At 39.3% G+C, this 12452-nt stretch overlaps 1 protein-coding gene across 1 annotated transcript in view; it reads right to left on the reverse strand.

The window, feature by feature from the left end:
- SACM1L (SAC1 like phosphatidylinositide phosphatase) overlaps window positions 1-12452 on the reverse strand; it is a 61039-nt gene that overhangs the window by 11290 nt on the left and 37297 nt on the right. Inside the window, exons 6-12 of the mRNA XM_081970097.1 lie at window positions 11582-11641; window positions 9850-9883; window positions 6832-6933; window positions 5914-5999; window positions 5367-5453; window positions 3546-3614; window positions 3371-3450 (exon numbers count right to left, since the gene is read on the reverse strand). Coding sequence (XP_081826223.1) covers window positions 3371-3450; window positions 3546-3614; window positions 5367-5453; window positions 5914-5999; window positions 6832-6933; window positions 9850-9883; window positions 11582-11641 — 518 coding nt within the window. The remainder of the gene's footprint in view (window positions 1-3370; window positions 3451-3545; window positions 3615-5366; window positions 5454-5913; window positions 6000-6831; window positions 6934-9849; window positions 9884-11581; window positions 11642-12452) is intronic.

The following is a 12452-nucleotide window of genomic DNA, read 5'->3' on the forward strand; positions in this document are numbered from 1 at the left end:
GTCATTCCCCCCCTCCCAAGCTTTAATATTGACCCAAATGCATTCAAGATAGTTCTCATCATTGTTGTGCTCTATTTCTGTAGAGATGTAGTTATTTCTTATATATAGTGCAACTCCACCTCCTCTTTTATTTGGTCTATTTCTTTTAAATAATTTAAATCCTTCTAGCTGTATGTTTCATTTGTGGGTTTCATCCCACCAAGTTTCTGTAATGGCAACAATATCGTATCTGCCCTCATTTACTTAAATTTCTAATTTAGCCTGTTTATTCCTCGTACTCTGTGCATTGGTGTATAGACATTTGAGTCCATTTTGAGACCCTATGTTTACTGTCTACATAACCTGTGTTATGCCTGACTGCCCCTATTTTCTTGTCACTTGTATGATTCATGCACATGAATCATAAATTTACTATTAAATGCTTGGTTTTGCTTGACAGCAGGACTGATAATCTTACCCGCACAAACTTCTGTTACATGCACTGATAACCCTATGAATTTTAGATTGCTGAGGACAGAAATGTTCTGTATCAATTAATTCTCTGTCCCCGCTGTTCAGTTTAAATGTTTATCCAGAAAATCTGCGAATTTAATGCCAAGTAACTCAGTCCCTTTCTTGGATGGGTGCAAACTATCTCTTTTGTATAGTTTTTCATTGGACCAGCTGCAGACATCATGACTAATAAAACCAAAGCCTTCCCTTTTACACCACTCCTTTAGCCATACATTAAATTCTGCTCCACACTGGCCTTTCCCTTTTTGTTCCTTATATATTGGTGAAACCTCTGAAAAAATAAGCCTACAACCTACACTACTAAGTTCATACCCCAAGCTCTGGAAATCATTCTGCACAGAAAGTACATCTTTTTGAGACAGATCATTGTGCCAAGATGTATAATAGCATCAATGTCACAGTCCTTACTTGCATTCTTGACTAGTTTAAGAATACACTTCTTGTCTCTGCTGGCAGTAGCACCTGGCACAGACACCTGACTTCTTTTAAAACCTCCATATCCTTTCCTAAATTTACATCCCATACAGTTTCCATAGTAGTCATTAGCATCAGATCTTCCCATGCTATATGTAGCATATCGGGTGGCAAGGGATTTTCAGTCTTGGGCAATTACTTCTCATGTGATGTTTATAGAATTTTTCAATCTTCCATGAATTTTTTTGCCACGTATTTCGAAGGTGTCCTGTTGGTCATTTGTCATCGGGAGGGGTGTGGGGGGTCTATCTCATTTCCATCTTGAGGATTTGATGGTTTTCCATGCCGAGAATATGATGTACAAGTTGACATCTTCTGCGTGCAAAAATGTTATGTAGCTTGCCGAAAAACCTTTTTGGAGCATTTCTTCATTAATAATATGGTCAAAATAGCAAATCTTTAGGATTCGTGGAAGGAATCTTTGTTGGAAGATGTCAAGTCTCCTATTAATACTTACTGATGCCTTCTCGCTGGCCTATGTCATTAAGTTTAATGACAAAGATCAGTGATGGCAAAACTTTTTCTTACAGCGTGCCAAAACACGCACACCCACATCAGTTCAATCCCCCCTGGCCCACCTGTGCATGCATATGTGACACACACACACACCCTGCGCATGTGTGTGTGACCCCTCCTCAGGCTCCGGAGGCTTTCCTGAAGCTTGGGGAGGGCGAAAAATGGCTCCAATGAGCCAACCTGAAGTTTGTTCCCTAACTTCTGGTTGGCCCATTGGGCCTGTATTTTGCCCTCCCCAGCCTCTGCAGGCTTTCCTGAAGCCTGGGGAAAGGAAGAACAGCCTTCCCCTGACCCTCCGGAAAGCCAAAAATCAGTTGCCCAGCGCACACATGCACACCAAAGCTGACAGCTGGTGTGCCAGCAAATATGGCTCCGCATGCCATTTGTGGCACACGTGCCATGGATTCACTATCACAGACATAGATGAGGATCAGATACTCATCTTCTGAAAAATAGCTGTTGCTTGTGGCACTTGACCTCCGTCTCTGTATCTCCATTTTGAGATTACACTAATCCAAATATTTCTACTTAACTCACTGTGATTTAAGTTTGATTCCCTCTATCTATGCAGTGGAGCTAACATACATGACCTTTGGTTGCTTCTTCATTTAAAGCAATTATCACTTGATGTAGTTTATGTCATCTTCTTCAAGTAGGACAATATCATCTGCAAAGTCCAGGTCACCAAGACACTCTGGGTCAGAATAATGAATGTGTTTCCTGATCCATATTTGTCACATAATATACTCAAGGGCCACGAGGAAGAGGAGCGTTAATAGAATACAGCCTTGTCTAATTCCAGTAGTAATTTCAATGTCTGCCCCTCTTTATGCTCTTGTATCATGGCGAGACAATCTCCACTTCTGATTAATATAAATAAAATTGATTTCATTGAAAGGGTGACCCTCCAGTGATTGCCAGCTCATCTCCTGGATTTGTTGGAAGTATGTGTTTCTAATGCAGAGTCTATTATGTTCAGAAAGATGTCAGTCATTCTCCGTTATTACTGAGCAGAGTTAAAGATGTATGTGCTTCAATCACATTCTCTAAGCTGTGTTGATCACCTCCAAATCAGGCATTAAAATCACCAATCAGGATCCTTAACTCATAATTTAAAATGCTATCAAAAATACCTTGTAGTTGTCCATAAAACTTGTCCATCATATTGTTTGTGTTATCTGTTTGCGCATAAGTTTGTGCATTTGCTTTGACATGGCCAAATGTTGATAGAACTACAGCAAAGTGAGCTGTAATTATTCTATCACTGACCAATTTCCAGCCAATGAGATTTTATTCCTTTACTTTCTTTTCTTGTCTATAGTTTTCTGCCAGTCATAAAACACTGATTTACATTGCTTTCTACTACTTTCTCACCTGAGACCTGTCTGTCACTTTTTGGTTAGGTAGGCATACTTCCAAACAAAGGAGGAAGCAATAGTTCCCTTTCACTTTTATTTTCTAAAAAACATTTTCCGAGGATATGGCATAATAAAATGTATGTTTTTAATGGGAGGTTTGAACAGGAAGTTATACTGAAAAGCAAAAATCCTACATTTTATTTCTAGCAAGAACCCTTGTAGATAACAATGAAGTCTGCAGGGACATGGGTGCACATTGGGATTATATTAAGAAAAAAACATTTTACTTATCTGTCACAGTATGAAGGAAATTCTTTGCTCTCAGAAGCAAACTGTACCATCACCCTTATGTTGTTTGCAAAATTAAATAAAGTTTAAAACAAATCTGGGCAGCTCTAAAATATGTCAGTATTCTTATCCACAGAAGGTCTTGGACTATATACTTTACTAAATGCTTTAAATCATCAAATATATTGAAAGTGATGGAAGCACATTCCATTAATACATACTTGATCATTCCATTTCCTAAACCAGTTACCATTTTTGAAAAAGTTTGTTCCAGAGGCTTTTCTGAGCCTTTCTGGTTAACCTGTGAAAGAAACACAAAGTAGTTACATACAGCAGTTACATACAGCATCAGTAACAACCTGAATTCTTGGATACAGAATTAAATTAAAATCCTACCAGATTAACAATCATTTGTTTTCCATAGCTAATAATCTGTGAATCAAAGTGCCTTTGGAAGCCATCCATCTAAAAGAGAGTACAATACAAATATTGAACACCTGTTATAGAAGAATTCTTTTGAACAGAAATACAAACTGATACATAAAAATAACAAAGATTACAATGAACACAATATACATTTTGAATTTCATTTGAATTAAATTATACATCTTTTTCATAAGTGAAAGAGATGGTAGCATTCCTCAGTAGACAAAATATATTCATGGCAGTTAAATTATGAAATAAATCTTCAACTGAACTTTTGTTCTTTTAATTCCTGTACAAATTTGTCTCTGATGTGAAAGATTTATCTGCCATAAGTCTTGGTGATGAGATGGGGATGAGGGGCAATGAGAAAAATCCCTATTTCTAACATCAATTTAAAACTTTTAATGAAGAGAGAAAGATTCAGGGGTAGTTTGTTGATTTAAAATTACCATGCTGGGTGTTTAAGATTATAACTTATGGAACTTGCGGCTTGTAAATGCTGCATGTACAACATAACTGGAAGATATCCCATTGGAAAAGACTGGGAGGAAAACCCTTCAGAGTTCATGCAAGATACTACTGGAAGCAGAAGACATTACAGCCAAAAAACATGAAATATCAATAGTTTCACAAATGAAACTTCAGCCACCCAATGTAAATAGCTTTAAAAGTAACTGAAGTGCTATTTTGAGGCCTCACAAAATGAACAGCGCTTTGAGGAGACAGAAGAAGACAGCATGTTAAAAATGTTTAGCATTATTGAATCCCTCACTTCAAGGTCAGAGGGGCAAAGTCTCATTTTGTAAATGATAAATGAAGGTGTTAATTCATCAATAATTTTCATATGATATTGCTGTACATCTTTAAGGTAAAAGTTCCCCTTGCACATGTCCCCAACTCTACAGGGCAGTGCTTATCTCCGTTTCACAGCTGAAGAGTCAGAAGACGTCTCTGTGGTCATGTGGCTGGCATGACTAAACGCTGAAGGTGCACGGAATGCTGTTACCTTCCCACCAAAGGGGGTTCCTATTTTTCTACTTGCATTTTTACATGCTTTCGAACTGCTAGGTTGGCAGAAGCTGGAACAAGTAACGGGAGCTTACTCCGTTATTCAGCACTAGGGATTCGAACCGCCGACCTTCTGATCGACAAGCTCAGCATCTTAGCCACTGAGCCACTGCATCCCTGAACATTAACATTAAGAGAAAGCAAAAGATAAATTTGATGCTAAAGTCTGGATAGAATATTTTTTTAGACACAAAAGGGAGCTAAAGACCACAATATTAGTAAACTAGTATTGAAATATAAAATTTAATATAAAAGAACCAAGTATAATGAGTGGCCTTTTACAGCTAGTTTAATACAGAATATATTTTCCTGGTTACTTTGCAAAATGTAGTAATTTAAAATTTGTATTTTAATATCAAGAAAAAAAAACCGATACATGGGTATGCACACATACACATACATAATGAAAACCAGCAATCTCATGAAATTTCAACATCTTTTAAGAAATTAATATTATTTAATTTTGGAGATCTGCAACCTTATCTTCAAGAAAGACAAGTATGCCATGCTGTTACAGATCTGACAGTGCAAACTCTTGGTTTGCAGGATATTTTTCATAGGTTTCTCATGTTGACATAGTGAACCATATAAAGGTTGGGAACTGCAGCCTGAAGTTATGCATTGTTTAAGCAACCAACTTAAGGCAGTTTGCATAGGTATAGGGATGATGTATATTACACCTCTGCCTACAGAATGACAGGAAAAGATATAGAAAATACATACATGGTTTACTGTTTTGCTGATCTGCGGCTTTGGCTTATATTTGAGATTCGGTCTTTGTGACCAGAAAAAGGGAATTGATCCTCGTGTCTAGAAAACAAAGATAATAAGAAGTGAAACGTACAACAAAATTAGCAGAAATTCCCATCAATTTATTGTAAGATAAAATGCAGACACCTGTATTAAGATGTATAGGGCAAGAATTAAATTAGACAGACTAGACAAGCTGGGATGCCAGTTGTGGGATTCAAAATTTTTTATTACCAGTTCTGTGGGAGTGGCTTGGTGGGCATGGTTTGGTGGGCGTGGCAGGGGAAGGATACTGTAAAATCTCCATTCCCTCCCTACTCCATGGGAAGGAAACTGCAAAATCCCTATCCTCCCCCCCCCCAATCAGCTGGGATTCGGGAGGCAGAGAATAGATGGGGACGAGGCCAGTCAGAGGTGGTATTTACCAGTTCTCCAATACTCAAAATTTCCACTACTGGATCTCCAGAACTGGTCAGAACCTGCTGAATACCACCTCTGATCCCAACATAATAAAAATTACCTGGACAAAAGAAGCTTTGTTTCCATTATAATGTACAATTTGTTCCGTTTCTACAAAGTTAGCTGCATGTCCTTCAGAATCAATACCTATGATTAAAAAATAAAACAAGCCTTATCTTCAAATCTAGTTGAAAGCCATTTTTGTGACAGCTTTCATATAGTAATACCTATCCAACAAAACCAAAGTGTATCTTAGGACTCTTTAAAATGGTAATGCTAACCTATTTCTGTTATAGGATATAGTTGTTGTTTCATAACTATGTTTTTAAGTAGTTTATGGTTTAAGTAGTCACAAAGGGAAATACTTCTCTACCAAATATACATGTAAAATGATAATAAAAATCCAGAGAACTATAAAACTGACTTCTAGGCATGCCACTTTGGAAATAAACTGAAAAACAAATGAGATAACTGTGGCAGGCCTACAGAAGGGGTTTGTTCAAAGAAAAATAAAGGTCACTAAATATACTTGAATGTCTCTTCTGCAATATTCTTCTTATCCTTCCCTCAGATCCATTTATATTATGCAAAGGAAAGATGTTCATTGATATATTTTGATTGCCACCCATCCTTCAAAGAGCTCAGCAATAATGTTAGGCTTCCTGGTTAAGAAGAAATCTGAAATTGTAGTTTTTCATCTTCACTTTATTTAAACACATTTTAAATTAAGCCTGTAATAAATGTTTTTGTGCAGGTGTGCCTCTGTGTGTGTGTGTGTGTGTGTGTGTGTGTGTACATTTTTATAAGCAATCTATAACAGTTTGCAACTTACTCTTAACCAATAAAAAATAAATCAACACAGACAAATATTAAAAGTGCTATAAGAATTCTCTACCAAAATCTCTCTTAGTACTGCCAGAAGACTAGCAATTTAAGAGAATAACTCACAAAGTATGTAACAAATACAAAGAAATCTTACCCCTCACATAGTAGCGAACACCAGCTCTGAAACAGCTTCTTCGAGAAATTAGAATCCAGTCAAAGTATTTACCATTAATGGAACTAGTATGCATAATAACAACTGGTGTAAAACAGTAATTAAGGAATACAGTTTAACACTTACTGAAAAAAATACATATTAGAATATTTAGTGGATATTATGAACATAACAACATTTTTCTGTATTCCAGTACAGAATGGTCAACATACTATAACTAGAAAAAATATCCTAAGAAGAAGTAGGGAGATGCATTTTTCACCCATTTTCAATTTAATAAGAAAAAAATGGTGTTTCTTGCTACTTACAAATAATTAACACATATTGAAGAAAGAGGTCACCAAATAAGAAAGAATTTGATTAGGAAAGAAAACTATTTATTACATTTCTGCAGGTGAAGTCATTATCCTTTAATTTTAATTTATTTATTTTTCAAATTTATATAGCCACCCATCTCACAAAACAAGTGATTCTATGCACCACAAAGAAATCATATATATGTTAAATAAGCCTAACTAATAACATAGGTAAAATATTTTTGTGGTTTACAAAAATATCACATTAAAATTAAAAAGGCTCGGGACTTCCGGTTCCGGCGGCTACGGCGACGGGCAAGGATTTTGCCCACTCCCGCTCTTCGGTGGGCTTCCCCCGTCCTCGGGGGGGCACAGGACGCCCCGAAGAGGCGCCCTGCCGAAGGAGCGGCTCGCGGAAGGCTCTGGCACCGGCGGCGGCTGGTGGGGGCTTTTCCGCTTTGCTCCAGGCACCGGGGAGCAGTTTTGGAGGACGCGCCTGCGTCTCGCCCCATGCTGATCGGAGAACGCAAAACTGAAGGAAGCAGCGGCGGTGCGGTGAGATGCTTCCTCTCTTCATCCCCTTACTTTTGAGTTGATGGACTTTTCAGTAATTTTAAAAGTTAATCTTTTGGATTTATTCTTGGAGGAGCGGCTAGAGGGGAGGGGGATTTCCCCCCCCCCTTGGACAAGTGGCTTGTAAAAATTCTGCTCTCGCCCCCAGGGGAAGGAGGAGGGGGGAGAGCCAACTAATGATGCCTCACCCCAGTAAAAGTGTTTTTCATGGGACTTAGTTCCAGAACTTATTGATGACCTGAGAACTTTCTGAACTTTAAATTTTTTCCTATGCCTCTGAGCCCAAAGCTGGCAGGGCAAGATGGCACACTTCCGTTGTCTTCATGAACTATGAAACCTGACTCCACCTTTAAAATTCAGGCTTCCGGTCTTTGTCTCCGTGTCACCCAGAGGAATCTCTTGTGGATTGTTATTTCCTGAACTCTTTGGAGAAAAAACTTTCATCTATTGCTAGAGTGACTAAAGAAACTCCCACCTGTTTGGATCCTCTGCCTTCTGGACTCATCTGCCTGCTCTACTTCTCCAGCTGCCCAGTCTCTACACTGACTGATCTCTTTGTTTTACAAACCATGTCTCCAAAAAGACCACGCCCTGGAAAATCTGGCTTTGCTACTTCTGCACCGACATCTGCAACATCCAGTCCTGCCACACAGTCAAAGATTACAGAACTGATGCAACCTAAGAGTACAGAGATGGATTTGCAACAAATGCTCCAGCAACTCATACAGGGCCAGGAAGAAATTAAGAAACAATTAAAAGAAATGAAGGAAGAAATTAAAGAGAATCAAGTCCAAATTTATAAGAACTCACAGAGACTGGACCTTGTGGAGGGTGGGGTGGCGGAGGCGAGAGGGGGGGGTAGAGGCTTTACAGAAGGGAAACAAAGAACTTGATATCCAACAAATGAAAACAGAGTTTGAGAGAATGTCCTTTTATCTTAGATTTCAAAATGTAATAGAAGCAGATGGGGAAAATATAAGGGACATTATGACAAATATTTTAGCTGAATACATACACAAAGATAAACAGCAGATGGAATGGGAGATAGATCTGGTCTATAGAGTGAATTCAGCATATGCCAGAACACACAATGTACCCAGGGAGGTTCATATTAAATTCCTTAGGAAAAGCACAAGAGATGAAATTCTGGGTGTACAAAGTGGGCAAACATTGACATATCATGACAGGGAGATAACCATCCTGAAGCAGATCCCAAAAAAAATTAGGGAGAAAAGGAAAAGCTATTCGCAATTGGCGAATAAACTATACCAGAAGGGGGTGTGGTTTAGATGGTTGATGCCTGAAGGTATGCTGATATTCTGGGAGGAGACAAGAATCAGAATCAATACACCCATAGAGGCACAGGCCTTTAAGGAAAAAAATAAAGCGAACCTAGAAAAAACAGAAGACACCACAATGGTCACACAGGACACGGGAGGGGCCGGAGCTCTGCCAGCGGGGGGTGAAGGGGCAACACCAAGAAAGCTCAGATCACAAAAATGAATAAGAAAACCACAATGTTATAAACAGACCGAAAGTAATAATGAAATTATATCTAGACTATATATCATAACTATATAAACTGATTGAAAACTATTTTTTCTAGAATTAATATGCTGATTTTTTATGATTATGTATTAATGTTTTATATTTAGATGTATCCTATGAGTTTGGAGGGAGGGGGCGTCTGCCACACTTGCAACTGCCAAAATTTGTAACCATTCCACTTACCCTTTTCCTTATAAATGTTTTAAAAAACCAATAAAACTTTTTGAAAAAAATTTTTTTAAAAAGGCTCGGGTCTGACAACTGAAGGATCAAGACCGATGCACCTTATAAAAGGAAGATAGTCTGGTTAAAGTAAGCAAATATGAAATATGTGAAGACATGTATCTGTTCATTTGTTTAATTTATACGCTACCTTTCCTCCGAGTGTCCAAGGAGTATGTTTAGCACTCTTTTCCCAAATTTTAGCAATCTTGTGAAGTAGGACTAAAATATGTTCTGAATTTTCACCTACAAATTGTCAAGATATTTCTTCTCTTTCTCTATGTATCATTTACTAGAATTCATCCAAGAGCAATCCCTCATACCCACATTGAGTTTCTATGCCAGGCAAGCAAAAGGATACAACCATGCATAACTGGAACTGCAAATCTATGGAGCTAAAAACAGGTAAGTTAATATATTTAAAGAATCTGACCCATCTTCATCTACCATCTTTCTTTCTTTCTTTCTTTCTTTCTTTCTTTCTTTCTTTCTTTCTTTCTTTCTTTCTTTCTTTCTTTCTTTCTTTCTTTCCTTCCTTCCTTCCTTCCTTCCTTCCTTCCTTCCAATTTTGAGACAGCCCACTTGCCAATGACTTTTTGGTCATTGGCAAGTGGGCTGTGGCATTTGGTCTCCATTACAATTGCTCCAGAACTGTGGGGTGAGGGGAATTAATTCTTAGTACTGAACAACTGAGTTTATCATTTTCAATTTGAAAATGAGTGCAGATAAGAATTCTATTTCTGAGTGATTAGGGAAATTTCATTTCTTTGTTAGGGTAACTCTGGGCACCTTACATTATTAAAAACATAAAACTAGACATATAAAATACCATAAAAATGCAATACGCAGCCCTAGCTAAAAGATGGGAGGGAGGGCATACGATACATGGGTAGGAGATAGGATCTGTTATTACTCTTGCAACCATTCCAATGTGAACTCCCTCCCCCCCCCCATCACTTTGAAGCCCCAAGTCAACTGGCAGAATCAAAACTGCAAGCTCTTGCAGAAGGTCAGGACGGTAGGAGCCAACCTCACTCCAGGGGCAAGATGTTTCATAGGTTAGGAGCAACGGCAGAGAAGGCTTTTCTACTGGACCTCCCCAGCAAGAATATACTGGCCAATGGGGCTTGCAACACGCCTCATCTGCCAGCATTGGCGGGATGGGCAAATCCCAGTGGGAAAAGACGGCCCCGCAAATAGCCTGGACCTATGTCATGAAGGGCTTTAAAAGGGATTACCAATACTCTGAATAGCACTGAAAAAGCAAACCAGCGGCCAGTGCAGCTCATGAAGCAGTGGTGTTATATGGGGCACCCTTAGGGCCCCAAAAACCGTCTATGCTACTGCATTCTGAACCAGCTGTAGCTTCCAAATGCTCTTCAAGGATAGCCCCATATAGAATCCATTGCAATAGTCCAAACATGGGATGACTAAGGCTTAAATGACTGAGTCCAGGGACTCCTGATCCAGGAGAGGCTGCAACTGGCTTATAACCTGAAGTTGTTCAAATCCTCACCCAGTTGTGAGTGCCCTCTGCTCTTTGAACAAGAGTCGCAAACCCAGGATAATCCCCATGTTGTGGACTGGATTTATCTGGGCTAGTGCCACCTTATCCAGAACTAAAGATGTCAAAGTCTCTAATCCAGGGACTCCATGCACCCAAAGTCAATTGGTCTTGGCAGGATTCAGTCGTCTATTGTCCTCCATTCAGGCCTGCCATTGCCTGGAGGTTGTGTGGGCCTGGCTGGAGGACAATATATTTCGACTGAACCCTGCCAAGACTGAATGACTTAGGGTACATGAAGCCCCAAGCCTCAAAGTTTTAAAAATGACATACTAAGCATAATTGATTGATAAAGCTAGTATAAATAAGCACACTGTATTGCTTCAGCCCATCTTTTCCTCTGATCTTGAGTCTCATGAAAATTTTCAATGAGCCATATGTTAACTTGTTTCTATCAATTTTTAGAGCTACAGCAAATTATCTATGAACAAATCAGATAAGCCAAACAACTACGTTAGAAGAGAATTAACAAAAAGCTATAAAGACACAAATTAATATTTTGGAGATTATGCCCAGTAGAATGAACCACCTCAGGTTGAGCAGCAAGTTCTCTAAGAAGGTGTCCATTCCATACAAACCGTGGGTCTGCCTGTAAAAACAGAGATACAATTAAAAACCAAGTTAGGGCTATATTTAGATTTCAGAGTAGAATTATAGAAAGATACCAGGAATAAAGCGAATCAGGATTTAATGCATGATAAAATCCTATCAGGTAATGGACTTTTTTATTCTTCCTGCAACTTTCCATTATAAATATGCTTCAGATTGCCTTCTAAATATTATAGAGCAGATCTGAAGGAAGGATATAGATTTTTGGGAAAATGACCGTTGGCTTACCTGAATGGTCGTTCTCTAGGCGCTGCGGGAGTGTCCAAGCACAGGTTAACTTCAGCTTGCTGCCCAAGGACTGAGTTCAAAAGATCGTGTAGCCACGCCTCTTGCTCCCTTCAGAGGCTCAGTTTTAAAAAACGAAGAATAAGTCCCAAAGGAAGATACATCTGGTACTACTCTATGTCCATGAATTGAGAACCCCCGTCCCCGCGGGACTACCCCTGGGTGGGGTTGGACACTTCCGCAGCGCCTAGAGAACGACCATTCAGGTAAGCCAACGGTCATTCTCCTAGGTGCTGCTTGGAGTGTCCAAGCACAGGACATGCCCAAGCTATGCAGTCCCAGGGTGGGAAGAACTGTCCAGGCCCGCAGGCATCGCGATGACCCGTTGCAAAACATTTCTCCAAAATGAAGCCTCTGCCGAGGCAAAGGCATCGAGTCTATAATTCCTCACGAAGGGGAATGCAGATGACCAAGTGGCAGCCCTGCAAATGTCCTCGATGGGCGCTTGCGTGGCCCACGCAGCTGAGGTTGCGGCACTCCTCGTTGAATGAGCTGTTATGTGAGGA

This window comes from Natrix helvetica, assembly GCF_964273705.1.
Source record: "Natrix helvetica genome assembly, chromosome: Z".
Taxonomy (NCBI): Eukaryota; Metazoa; Chordata; class Lepidosauria; order Squamata; family Natricidae; genus Natrix; species Natrix helvetica.